Below are 25747 nucleotides of genomic sequence, written 5' to 3'. Positions count from 1 at the left end.
CCAGTTCACTTGCACAACTGTAAAGGATATTTCTTGCCAGGTGAGCAGACGTGTATCTCAAAGTGAACCTATATAAATGTGGAGAGCTGGGATTTAATCACTCATCTTGAATGTGCAACAAACTGTACAATATGGCCTTGTACGGTTTTGGTCTGGACCCCTTTCCCCCTAAACGAGGCCCAAACTGATAGACCTGCATGATCCATGGAGAAAATGAGAATGCACTTTCCATGAAAGGCATTTGTTAAACAGTCATGAACAGCCGGATAAACTTTTGTTTTTTATTTTTCCATTTTGAACTGTTAAATAAAATAAACTTTACAACCAATCCAATAAACGTTTTTACGTCACCATAGGTTTGCAAAATTGTGGAACTCCTTTGATTTCATGAATCAAAGGGTAACTCGCAGCTCATAGGTTGAGCGCAGAAACGTTTCTCTTCAAGTAACAACATTTGAAACTGAAAGTGGTAACCACGGTCAGCAACTTGGCTTTACAAATAAAAATACAAGCTAGTGGTTTATGAACTGTTAACGAGAGTTAACAAGGTGCATATTCAATTCCGCACAACAAAACGCATGCGAGAGCGAACATATTACACAGCCAAATAAAAAATGTGCAAAATGTGCAAAAATTAAAATTTTTACCAATAAAAGTAAATCAAATGTACGAGATTACTGCCAAAGCCAAAATAGGAACAACACAAAAAGACAAGAAAATTCTTTGCAAAAAACAAAACAAAAAAAAACAGGGATTTTACCGTGTTTTTAAGCCTCACACAATCCCCAAAGGTAGATGAGTGTGTAAGTCCACATGCAGATCTACCTTAATATAGATCGTTCATTATCAGCATCTTAGCGTAATATATATGCTCCGGCAAGGCTCTGAATTGTTAAGTACCCACTCGGTCTTGATTCAATATGTTTTATCGTTTTTGAAAAATAAACTTTACGATATACATTTTAAAAGTTTTCAATCGCATCTGGCATATTTCAAGATTCAAGACCAAGTGTATTTCTTACTTGCAAGTAATGGATTATGTTTACTCTTGTGCATAAGGCAGCATGAAAAGTTGAATTTTTTTTAAATCTTTCAAGTCAATCCAGCAATAGGTACTATGAGGCAAACAGCGAGATGAAGTCAGCTAGCCGCTGTTTCCTGGTAGGCTGCATCATGCTGTCAGACATGCTGAGCAGCTTTGTATCCATTCCTTGGCTCTCCTGCAACACCTACAAAATACAAGGCATTTAGTGATGCAACCAAACAGAATGCTCAGCCTTATCTGAAGGATGACAGAAAACACGTTTCATTGTCACGACAAATTTTTTATCATCCACAATTACTCCCACCTAATTGTAGGGCCGGCTGGAGAAAGTTTTTAGCCACAGTCTTTTCATGAACCGGTTAGTGAGTTTTGACGTTTGACCGAAAGCGATTAGGGCAGGCATTTGCAATTTGTTCAGGGTGCTGGCGATAAGCTGCCTACTCTTCATGAAAGACACAAAAGGCTCTTTAACATCAACCAACAACCAGTGATGACAGACGGGTTCTCCGCATAACATCCTTCCAATGGCTGGCACACATATTGATGCCTCTCTACGAAACACCAGGGTGACAGTTTATAGTTGGATCAGGATTCAAACTCAGGCGAGACAGCTCAAAGGAGTGTGCATACCTCCAAGCTATCCTGCAAGTCTGAGGAAAAACATATGGAATAGTGAAGGAACAAGTAAAAGAAAACAAAACATGATGGAGGGAAAACAAGAGAAGAAGAATCACAGTATAGAAGAGATACCGTGGCAGGCCGAAGACTCAGGAGCATGCGGTCTCGTGAGTCTGAAGCAAGCACGATCCCAAAACCCATACAACATTCATGAAACAAAAGAAGTTCCACAAGTTCAAGAATATGAATAACAACAAAGAGACAAACTATAACAGTTCAACAGGACAGATCCGGTCAGGCATTCTCAGCTTTTCACATGGCTCGGAAAACCAAAAATGTACATTAAAAAGACAAATCCCACAACAAGTACTTAACAGAAAATACTCTTCTGGACTTGGTGATGACAAACTTCCCCACAAATGTCTCCTGCTCTTCCTCTGCCCCAATTGGTTCATCTGATCATGTGCTTGTGAAAGTCAACATCTCCCTGGCTATTCTCAAAGAGCTGCCTCAATGCCAGCAAATCTGGCAATTCAATCAAACAGATTGGCAGGGACTATAAGCGTCCATCTCTCTTCAGGACTGGTCTCCCATATCTACCGCCACTGATGTTAACTCAGCCTGGGAATTATTCAAAAGAAACTTGCTTTCTGTCAGGCATGGATTCATCTCATCTCATCTTCAATCGTCCTACCCTTCTTCCCGCTCATGGTAGACTGAATCCTGCGGTGAGGCAGTTGCTCGAAAACAACTTGCCTTCTCTTCCGGGAAGGATAATCCAACCGAAGGCAATTTTGATGCTTTCCAAAATGTCTGCAACATGTGCGTGTCCACTCTCAGGAGAGCTAGAAAACAAAGTCTATCCAACCTTAAGAATGAACTTTCAAACTTGTCTCCCACCTCTAAAACCTTGTGGTGCCTTGTTAAAAGTCTGTCTCTGGTTTATGCTTCCTCCCCCACCCCCCCCCCCCCCCATGCCATCTCTCTCTTCATATGGCACCACAGCCAACTCCACTCGTGAGAAGGATGAATGCCTCATTTGGGTGTTTGCTTCAAAATCTTGTGCCCCTAACCCCTCATTCCCAGTACCCATCCTTCCCTGCCATACACAATTGCTCCTGAACTCTGTCTTTTGCACCTGAGAAGGTGAAGGTTCTTTTAACCCTCGACGTTGTCTCTGTTACTGGACTGGACGGCATCAGCTCACTTGTCCTAAAAATCTGCTCTACTGATCTTGCACATTCTCTCTCTGCCATTTTCACCCCATCATTTGCACTAGATCGTCTTCCATCTGCTTTGAAATCTGCCAACATGACTGCATCACATAAAAAGGTGCAAAAAAAAAATCCCCTTAACTACAAACCAACTAGCTTACTTCAAATCAAGCAAGGTCATGGAATCTATAATTTCAGTTGACATAAAATAATTCCTTCCCCGCCCCAAATCCCCCCAATAGCCTCATCTCGGATCATAAATTCAGATTCTTCATACCTGGTCACTCTACCTTGGACATGCTGCTTATATTGTCTCAACAATGGATGGAGGTCCTCAATGTCAGACAGGAAATCAGAGCCGTCTCCCTTGACATATCTTGTGCCTTCGATACAGTCTGGCACCCCACCCTGCTCAACAAACTCTCCTCTTTTGGTATCCAAGACAATCTCCACTCATGGCTCACGGACTTCCTTTCCTGTCGTAATCAATGTGTGCCTCTCATTGGAATTATTTCGTCTCCTCTTCCTGGCCAGGCTGGAGATCCTCAAGGTAGTGTTCTCGGCCATGTGCTTTTTCTAATCTTCATCAATGATCTCTCCGACTCTGAAAAATCCTCTATCTCTTTGCTGATGACTTCACACTCTTACGTTCCATCTCTCATCCCTCAGATCGGCAGGCAGCAGCCTGTTCACTCTCAGCAGAGCTGGATAAAATCACAAGCTGGTCAAACAAGTGGAACATGTCTTTCAATCCTGACAAATATCACAATCTCACTTTGTCTCTCCAAAAAGACCGACTGGAAAACCCTCCCATCTACTTTCTCAACAATCCTCTCAAAGAAGTTCTGTCACTAAAACTTTAGGGTCTCACTATCTGACATGATCTTTCCTGGGAGAGCCACATTACAAAGGTGGCCTCCAAAGCCAGTCGTCGACTGGGCATCCTCCATTGTGCGAGGTCCTTCCTTTGTAAAGCTCCTAACCTGAAGTTCCAACTGAGCTCCTAACCACAAACAAAGCTTTCATCTACAGCTTGATGGAATACTGCTCTCCTCTCTGGGCTGGTGCTCCTGCCTCACAACTAGCTTGGCTTCACACTGTAGAAACCAAGGTTTTTGGAATCATTGGTATCTCCCATGACGAAGTTGATTCTGAGGGTCTCACTCTCTCTCTCTCTGTGTCTAGGCAGGTTTGTGGTCTGTTTTCCACCGCATCCTCTATGCCTACGGCCTTGCACCACCTCCTCCGTCTGTTCTCTGTCCCTCCCCCTCCCCCCCCTCCCCCCAATATTCCTGCAGGACGCACAAGATCTGCCAGCAACACCCTTCTGGTGAAACTTCCAAAATCAAGACTCTCTGCTCACCTTTTCTTTAATTCCTCTTTTTTCACACCTCTGGAACAAACTCCCACTCTCTTCAATCACACTCTTCCCTCCAGGTCTTCAAAACAGCTGCTCACCACCATCTCATATCTTCCCCATCCAAAACCATGATCTTTTCTAGCCCTTTAATCTACCCACAACCCACCTCCTTCAAATTCCCTGTTTTCTTTCATCCCGTGTACCCTGCCCCAGCCCCCTCTCTCTCTCTTTCCCATATTTTTTTTTTTTTTTTTTTTTTTTTTGTATACTGAATCGAGGCTCGTGAAAGAGCTAACATTTACTTCACAAACAAATCGACCAGACAAACAAAATACACAAAAAGAGGGAGCGGAAGACAAGATGGGGAGAAAAGGGGAAGCACACAAACACAACATCCGAGAGCAGGGAGATGTGTGGAAGGGAGAGGGCCCGGGGGGAGGAGGCACGGGAAGGGGGGGGGGGGGAGGGAGGGAGAAGTATAAAGCACAAGGACACCAAGGACTTCCAGGACAGAAGTTGGTATTTCAAAAAGGGGAATTGGGGTGAAATTAGCGGGGGTAGAAAAGATCAAGGTTTTGGATGGGGAAGATAAGAGATGGTGGTGAACAGCTGTTTTAAAGACTTGGAGGGTGGAGTGGGATTGAAGAGAGTGAGGGAGTTTGTTCCAGAGGCGGGAGAAAAGAGGAATGAAGGAGTGAAGGTGAGCAGAGAGTCTTGATTTTGGCAGTTTAACCAAAAGAGGGTTGCAGGCAGATCTTGTGCGACCTGTAGGAATATTTGCGGGACAGAGCCCAGAGAGAGCTGGGGGGGCAAGGCCAGAGAGGAGTCGGTAGAAGACGGAAAGACCACCAACCTGCCTGCGGTGAGTGAGTGAGAGGCCCTTGGAGTTAGCTTCATCGCGGGAGATTCCAATGATTCTGAATGCTTTGGTTTCAACAGCACGAAGGCGAGCTAGGTGTGAGGCAGGAGCACCAGCCCGGAGGGGAGAGCAGTATTCCATTGAGCTGCGGATGAAAGCCTTGTATGTGGTGAGGAGCTCAGGTGTGCCAAGGAAGGACTTCGCACGACGGAGGATGCCCAGTCGGCGACTGGCTTTGGAGGCCAGATTTGAAATGTGGTTTTTCCAGGAAAGATCATGGCAGATAGTGAGACCCAAAAGCTTGAGTGACAGAACTTCTTGGAGAGGATTATTCAGAAAGTGGATGGGAGGGTTGTCCAGTCGGTCTTTTCGGAGAGACATCGTAAGAGTGTGAGATTTGTCAGGATTGAAAGACATGTTCCACTTGTTTGCCCAGTCTGTGATTTTGTCAAGGTCTGCAGAGAGTGAGGAGGCTGCAGACTGCCAATCTGAGGGATGAAGAATGGAGCGACAGAGAGTAAAGTCGTCAGCAAAGAGATAGAGAGGATTTTCAAGAGAGTCAGAGAGATCATTGATGAAGACAAGAAAAAGCACAGGGCCCAGAACACTGCCTTGGGGAACTCCAGCCTGAACAGGAAGAGGAGATGAGAGAAACCCATTCAGGGCCACACGTTGACTACGACTAGAGAGGAAGTCCGCCAGCCATGCGTGGAGATTTCCATGGATACCAAAAGAGGAGAGTTTGGTGAGCAGAGCGGGGTGCCAGACTGTATCGAAGGCACGTGATATGTCAAGGGAGACTGCTCTAATTTGCTGTTTGGCATTGAGGACCTCCATCCATTGTTGAGAAAGCAGAAGCAGCATGTCCAGAGTGGAGTGTCCAGGTCTGAAACCAAATTGATGATCAGAGATCAAGCCATTGGAGAAGAGGAAAGATTTCATATCTGAAGCAATGATGGATTCCATGACCTTGCTGATAATTGGGAGAAGGCTGATTGGTCTGTAGTTGCGGGGATCTGTTTTTGCACCTTTTTTGTGCAAAGCGGTGATGTTGGCAGATTTCCAAGCAGATGGAAGATGACCTTGAGCAAAAGAGAGGGTGAAGAGAACAGAGAGAGGGAGTGAAAGAGCGGAAGAACATGATTTTAGGACCCGTGGGCTGATGCCGTCAGGTCCAGTTGCAGAATCAGAGTCGAGGGTTGACAGACACTTTTCCACCTTGTCAGGAGGAAAGGACACAGAGTCCAGGAGCAGCTGGGTACGACTGGGTACGGTGGGTACAGAGAGGGATGGGTTTGGGACACAAGATTTAGAGGCAAACACAGAGTTGAGGCATTCGGCTTTTTCACGTGCGGAGTCAGCCGTGTGGCCATTTAAGGTGAGGGAGGGGATGGAGGGGGAACAAACACCAGAAACAGATTTTACCAGACGCCACCAGGATTTGGAAGAGGGAGACAGATAAGAGAGCTCGGTCCTGAGGACGGAGATATATTGTTTCCTGTCTCTCCTGAGGGTGGACACACACTTGTTTCGGGCTTTGTGAAAGGAAATGAGATTTCCTTCCGTTGGATTTGCTTTCCAGGAGACGAAAGCAAGTTGTTTCTGGGCAATAGCCTCACCACAAGATTCCGTGTACCATGGACGGGAGGAAGGGTATGACAACTGAAGACGAGAAGGGATAAAACTGTGCATGAGAGAGAGCAATTTACTTTGGAAGAATTCCCAGGATGAGTTGATGTCAGAGGCAGTAGAGATGGGAAACCAGTCCAGATGATTGATGGCTGCTTGAAGACCGTGCCAGTTGGCCTGAGTGAAATGCCAGACTCGTCGACGCTGAGGAGGCTCTCTGAAAATGGTCAGAGAGATGTCCACTTTAACAAGCACATGATCAGAAGAGCTGATTGGAGCAGAAGAAGAGCAGCAGACATTTTCAGGGAAGTTAGTCATAACCAAGTCCAGAAGAGAAGATTCTCCGTTGACTGAGATCCGGGTTGGGAAATTGACAGATTGTGTCAGTCCCAGTGAGTCACAGAAGTCCTTTGCTGAAGAGCCATGGCTGGTGAGAGAGGTACCCACCCCCAGCCAACTGGCATGGTGACAGTTGAAATCACCACATATGACGAAGAGAGAGTTGGGATGGGTAGATAGAAGTTGGTCCATATTATCAGACAGCGAGATGTAGATGGAGTCATCACTGTTTGGTGGACGGTACAACACGCATATGAACAAAAGGTGGGAGCGAAGGGGAAGCCGTAGCCAAAGGTATTCCTGGGGGTGAGGTGGAGAGAGGGCAGTGCAGGGCGAGTGAGGAAGAGAGTTTTTTTATAAAGATAGCAACCCCACCTCCAGAACGAGGCTCAGGTCTATCATACCGGAGGAGGGAGTAACCTGGGAGAGATACCAAGGAATCAGAGACATCATGAAGGAGGAAGGTTTCTGTTAAGCAGATCACGTCTTGTTTGTCAGACGCAACCTGTATGGAGAGATCAGTTAAGTTTGAGCGAAGGCCCCGGATGTTTGAGGTCCATACTGTTAAGGAAGAGGCGGGGGAGCATCGGATACAGAACAGGGGGGGGGGGGGGGAGCGGTAGGGCAGGATGTGGAAGAGGAGGAAGAGGTAGGGAGAGCTGTTGCAGGTGTGTCAGAGATTACAGAATAGCTTGGAGAAAGGGAAGAATGGGGCGGACAAAAGGTTTGATGGTGTTTGGGTGAGGCGCAGTGAGGTGTTATTTGAGGAGGGGGAAGAGTGAGGCAGAAGGTTGAGGAAGATGAAGGTGAAAGTTGGAAGGGGGAAGAAGCGGGGAGGACGCTTTGAGGAGGAGGGGTGAGAGGGGAGTCTAGGAGGGGAGGAGTGAGGGAGAGTCTCGGAGGGGAGGGGTGTGGGGGGAGTTTAGGAGGGAAGGGGCAGGGGGGGAGATTTGAAAGGGATGGGTGTTTGGGAAGATTTGGGGGGGAGGGGCAAGGGGGAAGATTTGACAGAGATGGGTGATGGGGAAGATTTGGAGGGGAGGAGTGAGATTGGATTTTGAAAAGTGTACGATTTATGGGAAACGAACATTTATTGCAAAATGAGTTTCTTGAGACATTCGAGTCAAAAATACGTTTGAGGATGCTGAAGGATGGGTGGAGTTCTGGAGAGTTTAGGGAATGAATGAAAGATGCACTGTAAGAGATGGAATTTTTTTTTTGAATGAATAGAATTGGTGAACAAGTCAAAAGCATCCTTTTATAGAAGAAGTAGAAAAAAGTGTTAGAGAATATGACATAATAATAAAGTTCTTCAGGGGACAGATGAAACATGTATTAACAACTTGATCACGTGATCTCGAACAACGTGGTCGAAGAACGAAAGAACAAATAACGAAGAACGAAAGAGTAAAAGAACGAAGAACGAAAGAACAAACAAGAACGTACAAGCGGATAAGAACAGGGAAGGAAAAAAAATTTTTGGTTTTTTTTTTGAGATTTTAAAACAAGGGAGTATGGGTGAAAAGACCGTGAAAAACAGAGACCGACAGTAGTTGCAGCGCGATCGAAGAACCGCTGAGGCAAAAAACAAAAGCCTCAAGCCAAGGTCTGAGGACACGGTAGCCTACTACTACTAGCACTACACTAGGCCTCAGAATACACGATACGAAAAAAAACCGACGATTCTGTACACAGGTATGAAAAACCAACACCGAGAAACCTATTAAAGTCACCCCAATAGGTACATGCACCGAAAGAAAGATAAAGATACGCCAAAAACACAAATGTGAAAGATCACTTAGCTTCGAAAGCGTGAGCGCATGGAACAGCTTCGAAAAGCTATAGATGTCCTTGTTCCCTACTGTTGTTGTGCTTCCCTCTCACCCCCTCTTGTCTCCCACTCCCTATATGATAAGTTTTGTGTGTTTGGTCTTATACGACCCTCGACTTGGTATACTAAAAAGGTCAGACAAAGTGATGGAGAAGCACCGTTCAGGAGAGGTTTATAAGAAGATTTCAAAGTCACTCATTAACCCTTTGAGTCGGTGAAATCCACCATCAAGAAGTGGAAGACGTGTCATACCACCCATGCTCTACCCAGATTAGGTCATCCATCCAAACTCAGCAGCTGGGCAAGCAGGAAACTGGTTCAGGATGTCACCATAAATCCAACAATGACTTTGAATGACCATGTCTGAGATGAGGCGCAGTGTTTATCAATCAACAATATCTCATTACCTTCACAAAGCTGGCCTCTATGTACAGATGGCAATAAAGAAGCAATTACTGAAAAAGATGCATCTAAAAGCTCATATGGAGTTTGTGAAAAAACACATTGATGTTACTGTAGGCATGTGGATAAACGTTTTGTGGTCAGATGAGATCAAAATTGATTTTTTTGGTCTAATTTCAAAGCGTTACGCCTGGTGCAAGCCAAACAATGCACATCACCGAGACAACAACAGCCCTACTGTCAAGCATGTTGGTGGCAGCATCATGTTATGGGGCTGCTTTACATTAGCAAGGACTAGCAAGATTATCAGGATAGAAGGCACATTGGATGATACAAAGTACAGGAAAATTCTTGAAAACCTGCTCGAGTCAGCCATGAATCTGAAACTGGGTAGGAGATTCACATTTCCACAGGACAATGATCCGAAGCCCAAAGCTTAAGCCACACTGGAGTGGCTGAATAAGAAGAAAATAAATGTTCTTGAGTGGCCCAGTCAAAGTCCTGGCTTGAATTATATTCAACATTTATGGTGAGACTTGAAGATCGCATCGACAATCCCCATCAAACTTGGCAGAGGTAGAGAAATTTTCACTTGAAGAATGAGTAACGATTTCACCGTCTCACTGTGCAAAGCTGGTAGAGACCGACCCAAAAAGACATCACAGTCATTGCTGCAAAAGGTGATTCCACCAAGTACTGACCTAAGGGTTGAATACTTTTGCAACCAGTGAATTTTGAGATGTACATGTTTTTTGCAGGTATTCCTGACATGTAACCTCCTTCAACTATAACAGGGTTTAGTTTGATCTGCTCAGTTATGAATACAAAGTTCATTTGGAAAAATTGTTTCTACATCCTTACTCTAAGTCACAGACGGGTGTTTGTTTGTCATGCTATTCCTCCTATAATTCTGGCCCGAGTACATCCAGACTTGCTAGATAGCATCAGCAATTCCCCATTTAGTGTATAGAGGTGTTTTTATTTTTTCTGATGGTCTTAGGTGGAGGGGTGGGGATGAAAATTCTCTATGTAAATGTCTATTGTGTAGTGCCACCTCTTGGTGGGAGAGGGTATTCCTGTCCCTAGATTTCCCAGTTCAGTGAGGTGTTTTGAATTATAAGCAGTAGGCTTTTTTGTTTTATAAGCAGTAGTTTTATAAGCAATTATAAGCAGTAGGCACGTTTTTGCTTCATGCAAGTAACCCGGGTCATTTTTTCCCCCCGGGAGCGATTGAGGGAGCTGCCAGTTGCCTATACACTGCCCAAGTAAAGGTACGTGTCAGAAAAACGTCATGCATGCCACCGTCACAAGGCCACCCATGTGGCAGATATTCTGCTAGTAATTTGTAATTCATTTAAATGTGGCATTATTGGTAGGGAGTAAATACTATTGCAGGCCATTGTAGATAACACCCTCCAAGTTACGATACGAGTACTCTACAGTTCCAGACCGATATGACGTACAATAAAAAGTTTTCCACACCAATATTTCAAGCAAAATATATACATTAATCCTACCGAGCTATTGCCATTAAGGTATTGAATTATTGCATACACCACATTACTATCGATTGGATGACCATGTTAAAAAGAACCAGTTTAGTCTGAGAACCCAAACGCACCTTGTGGTGAGACGTCAACCTGAAAGTTGGTAAAAAAAAAAAAAAAATCATACAATTAAGATGATACAAGTCCATTACAAGGCTCATGGAAGTGAGAAAAATTCTTACCCCCATATCTAGAAATGTTGTTATCGCATTCTTTACCAGGCTATATGTAGCACTTTCGGCTGAAACAGGAAGAAGGAATGCCGTTAGGTTTATTATCAAAAGCAAAGAATCAAAAAAAACCCTATTGACATGTGAAGCACAGTAAAACAACATACCATACACTGAGACTCGTCTGTCTATACGGCTGAGAAGGTGTCCGTGGGTTTGTGCTATAAGCACCGTATCTGCAAATAAATAATAAAGTCAAGTAAGTACGCTCAGTCAGGGAATCAATCATCAACAGGGAATCAATAAGATAATTATTCGTTCTGTCAACAGAAAGCAGTCAATGACTACAAATGACAAATGAAAGAGCAAAACAAATTTTCAACGAAATAGGTTCTCTTTTTCTACAATGATGAAAAATAGAGGGGGAGGGAGGTATGGGGAAACTTGTACGCAAAAAGATGGTCGACTGCTACCGATGCCTTCAATCCCTGCACGTGATAATTTCCCAAACAATGGTCAAAGAGGATACAATAAATAAATCGACATGCAATTCCATTTTAGGGGCACATCAAGATAAGGAAGGACAGTGATTGCATTGGAGTAGCAGGACACCTTCCAGCTGGCTGGAAAAATTTTGAAGGAAGATGGCCACAGAACTGTACGCTTCAATAATTGGCCCCAGGAGGTTCTGCAGGAAGATCAAGAACTCCAAGTTGTCTTTCGAGGAGTTTAGCTGCAGGATGAGAGATAGAATAACGTTATTCAAAAAAACAAAAACTGTCCACCCCCTGCCCCCATCATAATGGGGAATAAGGTGAAATCTATTACTAAAAGAAGAAGCGTCCGTTTGTCTGATACGCTTCATTCTAAAAGGTTCCTACTGTCACAGAATAATAAAAATGATAGTTTGAAAAATAATGATTGATTTACTTGTTTGGAAAGCTAATAATCGATTTACTTGGAAAAAACTTGAGTATTTAATCTCTAATATGCCTGTTTCAAAAGTACTCTTTCTGGGATTGAAGAAGAAGCAGGACCCACGCTTTAAAGTAGCAGATCCTGCGGTCATAGAATAAAAATGGTACCTTTGTAAAGTGAATAATAATCAATTTACTTTGTTGAAAGTTAATAAATCGATTTACATGGATCAAAAATTTGTATCCGTTCAATCAAAAGGATGCCAGATTAAAAAACCCTCTTTTCAGGGGTTGACGAAAAAGAAGCAGGATCAGGATCAGGAGCCTAATGCAGTGGTTCCAACGTTAATATTTATTGTCCTTTGACAGCAGGATCCCTTTGGAGAGACACCGAAAGAGCACGCAAAATTACATGTGATAATCGTTCTCAAAGCAATGGAAAATATATTGTTGCGGTTTTGAGAACCCACACTTGCTTGTAAATAAATATAACATCATTAAAGCTTAAAGGTAGCACCCCATAGGTAGGCCACAAGCAACATGTAGGTCACCATAGGACATCAGTTATTTCTTAGTATGTGTTAAATAAGGCAATTTTCCCAATAGTTGAATCTTCGTTGCGTCAATCAAATAAGAGTAGGCCCCTCCGTCCATTTTTGCAGCCTCCCTCCAAGCGACGCCATTAAGCGCGCTCCCGTCTGTGCCCCATGGCCCCTCCCAATTTGGTACGCTCCTTGGCCAGCAGCAGCAGCCTTCGCTGCCCTTGAGCTCGCTCAACGCCCCAATAAGCCACGAGGTGAAGCCCGGAAAAAGGGGGCGGAGCACCAGGGAGGAGGTGTGGCCACGTCACCCAGCCGTTAGGGCGGGGCCGGTAAGCGATAACCAGCCAACCAGGGCTGGAGTGACATCGCCTGACAGGGCATGGTTGGGGCTGTCGGAGCGATCGCTGGCTTGACTTATAAAAGCGCGCGCAAAAGCCCTTTTCGAGGACTCTCGCTAAGGACTGTCGTGATTACCAAGGACTCTCGTAGGAAGCTTGTGCTAAAGAGGACTCTCTCGCTAAGGACTGTCGTGAGGACTGCAAGGACTCTCGTAGGAAGCTTGTGCTAAAAGGACTCTCGCTAAGGACTGTCGTGATTACCAAGGACTCGAGAGTATATGCGCTTGATCGTGGTTGAACAGGAGTGGCACCATTTGCAGCGTGATAAAGAACTGATCGTGGTTGAAAGGACTGTGCAAAGAGGGCTCACTGGCATTGGTATTTCAAAGCAGGACATTTGGGAGGGAGCAGTTTTTTTTTTTTGGTTTTTTTTTAATACAAGATCGAGGCTCGTGAAAGAGCTAACATTAATCACACAAAAAGACAAACCGACACACAAAACACAAAAAACAAGGGGCGCGGCAGACAAGATGGGGAGAGAGGGGGAAGGACACAAAAGAGAGGGGGAAGAGGGGGAAGGACACAAACACAACATTTGAGAGCAGGGACATCGGGAGGACTTGGGGGGAGGTGGGAGAGGAATAAAACATATGAACACTGCAAGGACTCTGGGGTGAATTACCGGGGGTAGAAAAGATCAAGGTTTTCGATGGGGGAAGATAAGAGATGGTGGTGAACAGCTGTTTTAAAGACCTAGAGGGAGGAGTGGGATTGAAGGGAGTGGGGGAGTTTGTTCCAGAGGCGGGAGAAAAGGGGAATGAAAGAGTGAAGGTGAGCAGGGAGCCTAGACTTTGGCAGTTTAACCATAAGAGGGTTGCAGGCAGATCTTGTGCGACCTGAAGGAATATTGGGGGGGACAGAGCACAGAGAGAGCTGGGGGAGCAAGGCCGGAGAGGAGTCGGTAGAAGACAGAAAGACCACCAACCTGCCTGCGGTGAGTGAGTGAAAGGCCCTCGGTGTTGACTACATCGCAGGAGATTCCAATGATTCTGAAAGCTTTGGCCTCAACAGCGTGAAGCCGAGCAAGGTGTGAGGCAGGAGCACCAGCCCAGAGGGGGGAACAGTATTCCATTGAGCTGCGGATGAAAGCCTTGTATGTGGTGAGGAGCTCAGGTGTGCCAAGGAAGGACTTCGCACGACGGAGGATGCCCAGTCGGCGACTGGCTTTGGAGGCCAGCTTGGAAATGTGGTTTTCCCAAGAAAGATCATGGCAGATAGTGAGACCCAAAAGCTTGAGCGACAGAACTTCTTGGAGAGGATTGTTGAGAAAGTAGATGGGAGGGTTGTCCAGTCGGTCCTTTCAGAGAGACATTGTAAGAGTGTGAGATTTGTCAGGATTGAAAGACATGTTCCACTTGTTTGACCAGTCTGTGATTTTGTCCAGGTCTGCAGAGAGTGAGGAGGCTGCAGACTGCCGATCTGAGGGATGAGGAATGGAGCGACAGAGAGTAGAGTCGTCAGCAAAGAGATAGAGAGGATTTTCAAGAGAGTCAGAGAGATCATTGATGAAGACCAGAAAAAGCACAGGGCCCAGAACACTACCTTGGGGAACTCCAGCCTGAACAGGAAGAGGAGATGAGAGAAACCCATTCAGGGCCACAAGTTGACTACGACCAGAGAGGAAGTCCACCAGCCATGCGTGGAGATTTCCATGGATACCAAAGGAGAGTTTGGTGAGCAGAGCAGGGTGCCAGACCGTATCGAAGGCACGTGAAATGTCAAGGGAGACAGCTCTAATTTCCTGTTTGGCGTTGAGGACCTCCATCCATTGTTGAGAAAGCAGAAGCAGCATGTCCAGAGTAGAGTGACCAGGTCTGAAACCAAATTGATGATCAGAGATCAAGCCATTGGAGAAGAGGAAAGATTTAATATCTGAAGCAATGATGGATTCCATGACTTTGCTGATAATTGGGAGAAGGCTGATTGGTCTGTAGTTGCTGGGATCTGTTTTTGCACCTTTTTTGTGCAAACCGGTGATGTTGGCTGATTTCCAAGCAGATGGCAGATGACCTTGAGCAAAAGAGAGGGTGAAGAGAACAGAAAGAGGGAGTGAAAGAGCAGAAGAACATGATTTTAGGACCCGTGGGCTGATGCCGTCAGGACCAGTTGCAGAATCAGAGTCGAGGGTTGACAGAAACTTTTCCACCTTGTCAGGAGGAAAGGACACAGAGTCCAGGAGCAGCTGGGTACGACTGGGTACGGTGGGTACAGAGAGGGATGGGTTTGGGACACATGATTTAGAGGCAAACACAGAGTTGAGGCATTCAGCTTTTTCACGTGCGGAGTCAGCCGTTAAGCCGTTTGAGGTGAGGGAGGGGATGGAGGGGGAACAAACACCAGAAACAGATTTGACCAGATGCCACCAGGATTTGGAAGAGGGAGACAGATAAGAGAGTTCGGTCTTGAGAATGGTGAGATATTGTTTCCTGGCTCTCCTGAGGGTAGACACACACTTGTTTCGGGCTTTGTGAAAGGAAATGAGATTTCCTTCCGTTGGATTTGCTTTCCAGGAGACTAAAGCAAGTTGTTTCAGGGCAACAGCCTCACCACAAGATTCCGTGTACCATGGACGGGAGGAAGGGTATGACAACTGAAGACGAGATGGTATAAATCTGTGCATGAGAGAGAGCAATTTACTTTGAAAGAATTCCCAGGATGAGTTGATGTCAGAGGCGGTAGAGATGGGAGACCAGTCCAGATGATTGATGGCTGCTTGAAGACCGTGCCAGTTGGCCTGAGTGAAATGCCAGACTCGTCGACGCTGAGGAGGCTCTCTGAGAATGGTCAGAGAGATGTCCACTTTGACAAGCACATGATCAGATGAGCCGATTGGAGCAGAAGAAGAGCAGCAAACATTTTCAGGGAAGTTTGTCATAACCAAATCCAGAAGAGAAGATGCTCCGTTGACTGAGATCCGGGTCGGGAAATTGACAGATTGTGTCAGTCCCAGTGAGTCGCAGAAGTCCTTTGCTGAAGAGCCATGGCTGGTGAGAGAGGTACCCACACCCAGCCAACTGGCATGGTGACAATTGAAATCACCACATATGAGGAAGAGAGAGTTGGGATGGGTAGATAGAAGTTGGTCCATATTATCAGACAGTGAGATGTAGATGGAGTCATCGCTGTTTGGTGGACGGTACAACACACATGAACAAAAGGTGGGAGCGAAGGGGAAGCCGTAGCCAAAGGTATTCCTGGGGGTGAGGTGGAGAGAGGGCAGTGGAGGGCGAGTGAGGAAGAGAGTTTTTTTATAAAGATAGCAACCCCACCTCCAGGACGAGGCTCAGGTCTATCATACCGGAGGATGGAGTAACCTGGGAGAGATACCAAGGCATCAGAGACATCATGAAGGAGGAAAGTTTCTGTTAAGCAGATCACATCTGGTTTGTCAGAAGCAACCTGTATGGAGAGGTCAGTCAAGTTTGAGCGAAGGCCCCGGATGTTTGAGGTCCATACCGTTAATGAAGAGGAAGGGGGAGCATCGGGTCCAGAACAGGGGGGGGGGGGGGGGTAGGGTAAGATGTGGAAGAGGAGGAAGAGGTAGGGAGAGCTGTTGAAGGTGTGTCAGAGATTTCAGAGATTTCAGAATAGCTTGGAGAAAGGGAAGAATGGGGCGGACAAAAGGTTTGATGGAGATTGGGTGAGGCACAGTGAGGTGTTATTTGAGGAGGGGGAAGAGCGAGGCAAAAGGTTTGGGGAGATGAAGGTGAAAGTTGGAAGGGGGAAGAAGCAGGGAGGATGCTTTGAGGAGGAGGGGTGAGAGGGGAGTCTAGGAGGGGAGGAGCGAGGGAGAGTCTCGGAGGGGAGGGGTGTGGGGGGAGTTTAGGAGGGAGGGGAGGGAAGGGGCAAGGGGGGAGATTTGAAAGGGATGGGTGATGGGGAGGATTTGGAGGGGAGGGGTGAGATTGGATTTTGAAAAGTGTACGATTCATGGGAAACGAACATTTTTTGCAAAATGAGTTTGAGACCTTCGAGTCAAAAATACATTTGAGGACACTGGAGGAGGGATGGAGTTCTGGATAGTTTAGGGAATGTAGAAAGGAGGAACTGTAAGAGATGGTATTATATATATATTTTGGAATGAATAGATTTGGTGAGCAAGACGAAAGCATCCTTTTGTAGGAAAAGAAGAAAAGGGTGTTATAATATATGAGAGAAAATAGTTGTTCAGGGGAGAGATTATACATTTCTAGCCGCGTGATCGCGAACGAAGAACGAACGAACAAAAAGAACAACAAATAAACGAATAAGACCTGGGAAGGAAATATTTTTTTTGGAGTTTTTTTTTTTTTTTTTGTGAGTACAGATATTAAACAAGGAGGTACGGGGTGAACGACTGGTACGAAACAGAGAACGAAAATAATTTCAGCGCATTCGACGAATCGCTGAGAGAAAAAACCACAAGATCGGAGACGGTACGGTAGTCTAAGCCTACGAGTACTAGGCCGCAGAATACTCGATACCATTAACCGACGATTGTGTATACATGTACGAAAAATTAGCACCGAAAATTTTCCAAAAGTTACGCTATAGGTACACACACCGAAAGATAGATACAGTCTCGACAAAAACACGATTGTGATAGATCATAATAATAATAATAATAATTCATTTATTTTGTATAGCGCTTTTCCAGAAGCCCAAAGGCGCTTTGACAGAGTGGAAAACATAATGCATAACAATACATGAAAACAACAATTGCAAAAAGACAAGAATCAATACTTAGCTCCGAGAGCGTGAGCGCATGGAGCAGCTTCGAAAAGACGTGACCTCGCCGTGATCTCGCGAGATCCTTAATGAGGCCCCGGATGTTTGAGGTCCATACCGTTAATGAAGAGGAAGGGGGAGCATCGGGTCCAGAACAGGGGGGGGAGGGGTAGGGTAAGATGTGGAAGAGGAGGAAGAGGTAGGGAGAGCTGTTGAAGGTGTGTCAGAGATTTCAGAGATTTCAGAATAGCTTGGAGAAAGGGAAGAATGGGGCAGACAAAAGGTTTGATGGAGATTGGGTGAGGCACAGTGAGGTGTTATTTGAGGAGGGGGAAGAGCGAGGCAGAAGGTTTGGGGAGATGAAGGTTTTTTTTGTATACAGAGTCTAGGCTCGTGAAAGAGCTAACATTTATCAAACAAACAAAGTATATAAAAAGGGGAGCGGTCGACAAGATGGGGAGAGAAGGGGAGGAAGCACACAAACACAACATTTGAGAGCAGGGACATCGGGAGAGGTGTGGGAGGGAGAGGGCCTTGGGGGAGGCAGGATATGTATAAAACGCACGGACACCAAGTACTTCCAGGAATGAAGACAAAAGTCACCTCAAAAAAGTGGATTTGGGGTGAAATTAACAGGGGTAGAAAAGATCAAGGTTTTGGATTGGGGAAGATAAGAGATGGTGGTGAACAGCCGTTTTAACTTGCTTTTGTGTGTCCCAATGATCATCATAAATGTTGTTGGAAATCACAACTTTGAGACATATTAATCACTATTTGTCAATTTGTACATTAGAAAAGCTTCATAATCCCACTTTAGGTTGTGACAGTTCAAATGTACCCTACAATTGCTTTCGACATACGGATAGACACGCATATTCATATTTTGAGACCACAAAACAAGGAAAAAATAAAGTACTAAATAAATAATAATAATAATCATTTGATAAATTGCCTAGGTAATAAAATATATTATACATCATGCAAATCTATCATTTGGATGGACTAGCAAGTTACCCATCAGTGCCCAGATGGGATTCCAAACGGGGTATGGATGAGGGAGGCAAAAACGCAAATGGTGTCTTGTGTCATCGAACCGGCAAGCTGGGAGCAACAATTCCCATTTATTGCCACACTGGAAGTAATTTAAATGCTCTAATTTTGGTGAGGTGCCCCATTTGAAACTGTTTGTTCGATATGTGTAGCGTTTTGATGCCAAGGGCTGAAGATGGCCAAACTGTTATAAATCATTGTGTGGAACGGGACCTCACGATCTCTCCGATTTGCTCACTCTCTATGAACCTCGGCGACGGCTTCGTTCAAGCGACGACTCTATGACCTTAGAGCCGCCGCGTACCAGCACCAAGTCGTTTGGCGAGAAATCCTTTTCCTTTGCTGCACCTCTGCTCTGGAATGACTTGCCTTCCTCTGTTCGACATGTTGACTCTCTTCCTGCCTTTAAAACCTCCCCTCAAAACCTATCTGTTTCACAAGTCTTTCCTGTTTTCCCTTTGGTTTGAGGTGGGACAGAGATCGAGAGTATGTCTGTGTACATGTGCGGGGGAGGGAGGGGAGGAGGAGGGGGAGTACACATCTGTGGGTTTTGAATGGGGAGGGAGAGGAATAGGGCAAGAGTGAAGGTGTGTCTGTGTGTGTGTATGTTTGTGTGTGTGTTTGTGTGTGTGTGTGCGGTGTGTGTGCGTTCGCATGATAATGTAAAGCGCCATGAGGGTCGTTTACTCTGCTTGATGGGGCTTGGCGCAAGTCGTGCGAATATTACGTACGCCAGTACACCAGCCTTCCCCCCATCATTCTAATTGTCCGTTCGCGCTACGTTACAATACGAGCTGCCTGTCGGGGTTTTCATCGCCTGGACCGGAGCCGGACTGGAGCCTGGACGCGCTGGTGACCTTCCACGTGACCATCTGCAATCCCCGTGTGAGTGTCTGTATGTGAGACGGGCCCGTTTGTCCAGGGAATAAGTTAAGACTGTAGTAAGACTGCCCTGTGTACTTTTCCTTCCTCTTTCTTTCTTGTATATTCCTTTCGTTTCCTCTTCTTCTTCTTTGTACATTTGTTAATAAACCCATCTGTTCTTCCTATTTTCCTGGTTTCCTCTCCATCCAATCGCATCAGTCTTTTCTCGAATTGGGTAAGCGTGGCACGATCGCAACCGCTTCGAATCGGGTCTAGTCACCTGTTAACAGCTTGGATCGCGGATTGTGATCCGCTCAGCATATCCCATCAATATCCGTGGTTCGAGCGGGAATTATTCCCTTGCTTTACGGTTGGTGGCAGTAATTAGGTAATAGGACTAAAAATCGACCAACAACCCTATTTACCACCGACCGGAAGGAATGTTATAACTTCCAGGACTCGCGTCGGCAAGATAAAAGGACAAGGGGATTAACCCCCCCCCCCCCCCCCCCCTTGATAATGGTAGAGCCGACGTCGGAGATCCGTAACAATATACAAGTGCACCGAAGGAGCACACAAACAACCACAGCCATCACGACAGCAGTGACAACAAACACAGCCACCATGACAGCAGTGACAACAACCACATCCACCATGACACAGCAGTAACAACCACATCCACCATGTCAGCAGTGACAACAACCACATCCACCATGACAGCAGTGACAACAACCACAGCCACTACAATATCAGTGACAACAACCACAGCCACCATGACAGCAGTAACAACCACATCCACCATGACAGCAGTGACAACAACCAAATCCATGACAATATCAGTGACAACAACCACAGCCACTACAACAGCAGTGACAACCACAGCCACTACAATAGCAGTGACAACAACCACAGCCACTACAATAGCAGTGACAACAACCACAGCCACTACAATAGCAGTGACAACAGCCACAGCCACAACAACAGCAGCGACAACAACCACAGCCACTACAACAGCAGCGACAACAACCACAGCCACTACAACAGCAGTGACAACAACCACAGCCACTACAACACTACAACAGCAGTGACAACAACCACAGCCACTACAATAGCAGTGACAACAACCACAGCCACGACAATAGCAGTGACAACAGCCACAGCCACAACAACAGCAGTGACAACAACCACAGCCACTACAATAGCAGTGACAACAACCACAGCCATGACAATAGCAGTGACAACAGCCACAGCCACAACAACAGCAGTGACAACAACCACAGCCACTACAATAGCAGTGACAACAACCACAGCCACTACAATAGCAGTGACAACAACCACAGCCACTACAATAGCAGTGACAACAACCACAGCCACTACAATAGCAGTGACAACAACCAAAGCTACCACAACAGCAGTGCCAACAACCACAACAACAGCATCAATAACAAATACTACACGCTAGAAAAGTTCCGTTTTGCACGTATTTCACTTCATTGTACATCCTCATTGACACTCAGATAGACGAACAACATGTTTCTTGAAGTACAACATACTGTCTTTTGATTAAACCCATCAGCGTAGCGACAGGTAAGCACACCTAGTGCGATTAAAACCAGTGAGTCTCTGGAAAACCAAAAGGGGGAATGCGACGTGTCGAGTGCCAAACTAAGTTGTAATGGGGGTTAGAAGGGAGATTGCACATACACCACATGCAGGACAAGGACATTCGGAGACAATATGGAATCTGAGCATGGTAAACCAGCATCACGACTCGAGTGCTTCGATGGGAACACCAGAATGGCCAACCCACAACTACTTAAATTACATCCCAATTCGTTTAATGTTTGAAATGACAGCTTGCGAAATATCTGATTAGCGAAACCAAACTGGGGTGAGAGGGCAGGTTTGATGAGCCAATCAAGACCTTTTGGCTGCACGTCTTTATAATACCGTTTTACCGTTGAATCACAAAGTAAGTCTTCATTTACTTGTAAAGAAAGTTCAAAAAAACATCCTCGTGTGTTATCAAAATTATATATCGTTGGTTTAAGCAACTGTGACAGAATGTACGATGATCTTTTCTTCATTTGCCTTTAATAAGCGCTCGCTGTGCTCTTCCTCGTAATCGCCATCACTCTCTTCGTCGTTGTCCCACAAGAGAGCGTCGTCCATCCTGCTTATCCATGTATGCTCAGGTGCACCCCGCGTCGCTTCACTTCTGTCCTCCTGTAACAAAACAAGCCCCGAGTCGACCACACATACAATCAAGCTAAAAGCTTTCCCATCATGGCGTTTTCATCTTATCGTGTATCCGACCCTACCTGGAATGAAGATTGTGGCTCAGGTACTTTTACACGACAAAACTAAAATGGAGACGGTGTACTTTTACACAAATTATAAAGACATTTGTGGACAATGGACTAGTCGGAGTATACGGGATTTGAAACGAGAATTGCACCATCGAGTAGCAAGATGGGAAGGCCAAAAAGAGGAATCTTGCCAAACGAAAGATATCCCTCATGTTGACACATTACAAAAGATATAATGCAGACAATTGGTGTGGGCGAGACCACAACTTCAAGGTAGATTGACTGCAGTGTTGTAAAATGAAACAAGAACGGCACTTTGACGTCGCAACATCGTCCAATATGCCTCTGCCCAAATTTTTACATCATTATACATACTTGCACCAAAGGTTTCATTTAAATCCCTTCAGTCGTTCTAAAGTATCACACTTTTACCTGACATGACCTCTGACCTTTGACGTCAAAATGTAATCGGTTCGTCTTTGCATCATAATATATACTTATACCAAGTTTGGTCAAAATCCCATCACCGATTCACAAGTTAGCGCAGTAACAGAAGTTTTACCTAACGGGTCCTCTGACCTTTGACCTCTTGACCATCATCATCATAAACATCCTTCAGGTGTTCTAAAGCAAGTTATCGTGGTAACGAAACCCTATCAATCACAGAAAAGGCCAAAAAGAAAATTGTGGCAACGCACCATGTTATCTCTATAGAAAAGGTTCTCAGGAGAGCAACTTACTTCACCGTCAACCAGAATTCCAAAGTCGATGAGTTTCTGGATGGTATCGCTGCAAAGTTGGTATTTGGTGTGGCAGGGCTGGGGGGGGGGGGGGGGGGGGGGAAATAAGGGGAAGGGGGATGGGTCGGACGAGGTGGAGGTACAAAGATGGAGAGAAATAAAAAGGGAACGCACAAGTAACTTGGGTCACGTGACCACATTAAAAGAAAATAATGCTCATAATTACTTCTCCAATTATTGTATCATCATTACAACCACCCTGAGGTACGAATTGGAAAACACATTTAAATCATTGTTCCAGTTCAAAAAATGAACCTCGGGGAATCTTTAAAAAGAATTGTACTTTATGATTTGTACTGGAAAATGGAGGTCGAGCCACCTTTTCAAGCTACCGTATTTGATCAGTGACAAAATGAAAATTCAACATCCCAGGCTCATCACTTGCTTCAGGATTTAGTTTACTTTAAAACACTTGAAATTTATTAGGCTGACAGGATGGCCTTGAGGAATGCACACATCTCTGAGCTGTCGACTTTGGTTTTGAATCCCGAACAGGCTATAAACTGCCATCCTGGTGTTTCACAGGCAGGATGAGGCATCAATTTGTGTGCGGTCCCTCGGACGGAAGTTAAACTGGGCGTCCCATCTGCTAGCACCAGTCGATGAACGTTAAAGATCCCACGGTGTGATTTGTAAAGAGTAGATGAGCTATCGCCGGTAACTTGGAACAAATTGCTAATTCTAGCTATAACCTCAGTCGAATGTCAGGCTGGATCAGCCGGTTTGTGAAAGATTTGGGCTAAAGACCTGAACTGGCCCACCCCACGGGGTGGTAATAATTGTGGCCGCTAAACTCGTGCAATTCCCCTGTGAGGGTAAAATGTTACATGACATGGGAGCAAGTGTATCAACGAGAAAAGGAATGCACGGGACTACAAACCAGGCCGAGTGGCAAGACCCGGAACAGCAGAGTGCTGAGCTGCAGAGCCCTGTGCAGCAACAACGAATGCCTCACACATTGGGCTTTAATGCACTTGCCATTCAGCAAGTCGACAATCCTTGGTGCTCCAGCCGCATTCAATGCGCATGCTGTATATAAGGGACACATCAAGGAAAGGAACTTTCTTCGCCAATCTGGGCACAGTTACTTACAATTATTGAAAAACAATGGTTTTAAACAGGACGAAATCTCCCTTCAATTTTACCGACTCACCAAATAAGCAGACTTCTTAAATTTACAACCTATCATTATTCTGTATCCCAACAAATTTTGTTGTAGCCTGGTGTTGGCTTAGTGGTTAGGGTGCTGGCTTGGGATCCTAGGATCCTGAGTTTGAATCCCGGTCGATCGTTGAATTAACGTCAGGGGGGTTGACTCAGCCTGACATCCTTCTGAGGTCGGCAAATCGAGTACCAGCTTGCTGGGATGAATGTGCCAGTGTGTGCCCCGGTTTAGAATAAGTACACCGTAGCCCTGCGTGTCGAAAGAGGTGACTAAAGGGTTGGTGCCAGAAAGGACATCCGGCCATAAAAACAATGCCTCAAAAAGGGACCCACGATGATTGTCATGGGGCCCCGCAAGGCTAACCCCCGCTCTAGCAGGGAAAATTGCCTTACAAAGGGAGAAAAAAAAAATTCCAACAAATTTTGTGACAGTACGGTTTAGACTGCCATGACACTAGCTCAAAATAACAGCATTTTGAAGACTCCATTGGACATCGAGTGCAGACAAGACGTCTGGCGTAATGTCCCATTAGAATGATAGTGCAAGAGATGATGTAGTGTCCCATGGATGGACTCCATAGTGGGGATTGAGCAAAGTCGTTACCTTTTTGAGGTTAAAGATCCCACGGTTGATGTTAAAGATCAAAAGGCGTTTATCACAGAAAGGTGGTGATAGTCACCAGCACTCAAGCCTAATTCCATATTTTCTCTCCGACTACCACTGCTGGAAAGGCAATGTTCTACACAATGTATTTATTTCCTTGGCAAGGAAGCTGACTTTGCAGTCCCAGACATGCTGGCAAGGTTATGGAATTAATCCAATACAAATTAATATGCACAAACAGTACAAAAAATGTGTGTAGGCCTACCGACAACAGCCTCACAGGCAAACACGGGCAGCAAACTGTTGCTGTAATAGCTGAGGTCGAAAACGAGAGGAACCGTCGTGCTCGGAATGATCGTAGCCACTCGAGGCGGGGCATGTATGCTGGGAGAGGTCGCCATTGGTAAGCCTGAGTTCACGGTCAAGGCCTCCCCCAGGAGATGCATCGCATGCATTACTACATCTTCAGGTCGTCCCGAGAACCCCACATCAAAGCCTCGCACCAACACCTGCTCCTTGAGCCATTGGAAGTCGTCAAGCAACACTGGTAATAAAACACCCTGCAAGAAAAATTACATTCCCTCGATGACTCTGCAAGCATCGGTCCAAATGGACCCCATGTCAGACCGGGCACGCACTCCGGTGGTAACTAGTGGGGGGGGGGGGGAAAGAATACAAAAACACCAACCAAGCTTTGTTGCACAAAATTTACCCCACCCCCACCCACATTGTGATATCAACACATAACCAGATTAAACCGTGTACCTTTCTGTGTTTGTACAGAAGAAGGCAAGCGACAGCATTTGTAGACATTATCGCCGAAGACTGGACGGCAGCTGTGGAAGAGAAAAAGTAAAAGAATTTTTTTTTTTTTTAAACAAAACAATATCAAACTGCGAAACACACAACTGTTTCAAAGCCCAACAAAAAGTTGTTTTCCAATACTTATCTTCAATTTTGGTCAAGGTGAACAACAACAACAACAACAACAACAACATGCATTTTAAGGCCATGTTCCCTGCTAGAGCGGGGGTTAGCCTTGCGGTCCCCATGACAATCTTCTCCATTTTGCCCTATTTTCTGCATCTCTCCTTGTTAACCCCCTTGCCCGCATTTCTTCTTCCACCATCTTTAGCCAAGTCTTTCTCGGTCTTCCCCGTCCTCTACTTCCTTCTACATTAACTTCCATCACTCTTCTCAACCAGTCACTTTCATCCTTCCTCAATACATGACCAAACCATCTCAACCTGTTCCTCTTCACAGCATCAATCACAGGCAATATTCCCATCATCTTTCGCAATTCATCATTTGTCTTCCTCTCTCTCAACGATACTCCGCACATCCATCGAACCATTCGCATTTCCACCCTTTCCAGCCT

At 45.5% G+C, this 25747-nt stretch overlaps 1 protein-coding gene across 3 annotated transcripts in view; it reads right to left on the bottom strand.

The window, feature by feature from the left end:
* Positions 1–267: 267 nt before the first annotated feature.
* GPAM (glycerol-3-phosphate acyltransferase, mitochondrial) overlaps positions 268–25747 on the bottom strand; it is a 110176-nt gene continuing 84696 nt past the window's right edge. For all 3 annotated transcript variants that reach the window (XM_068104635.2, XM_068104636.2, XM_078772188.1), the window contains exons 14-22: positions 25135–25205; positions 24635–24929; positions 23482–23630; positions 22542–22619; positions 21584–21718; positions 11627–11747; positions 11182–11250; positions 11027–11085; positions 268–1229 (exon numbers count right to left, since the gene is read on the bottom strand). In XM_068104635.2, coding sequence (XP_067960736.2) covers positions 1116–1229; positions 11027–11085; positions 11182–11250; positions 11627–11747; positions 21584–21718; positions 22542–22619; positions 23482–23630; positions 24635–24929; positions 25135–25205 — 1091 coding nt within the window. In that variant the 3' untranslated portion in view covers positions 268–1115. The remainder of the gene's footprint in view (positions 1230–11026; positions 11086–11181; positions 11251–11626; positions 11748–21583; positions 21719–22541; positions 22620–23481; positions 23631–24634; positions 24930–25134; positions 25206–25747) is intronic.

The sequence above is a fragment of the Myxine glutinosa genome, chromosome 2 (genome assembly GCF_964187855.1).
Source record: "Myxine glutinosa chromosome 2, kmMyxGlut1.1, whole genome shotgun sequence".
Classification (NCBI taxonomy): Eukaryota; Metazoa; Chordata; class Myxini; order Myxiniformes; family Myxinidae; genus Myxine; species Myxine glutinosa.
Note: the sequence above shows the minus strand (reverse complement) of the source record. Positions and strands in the feature narration are given on the sequence as shown.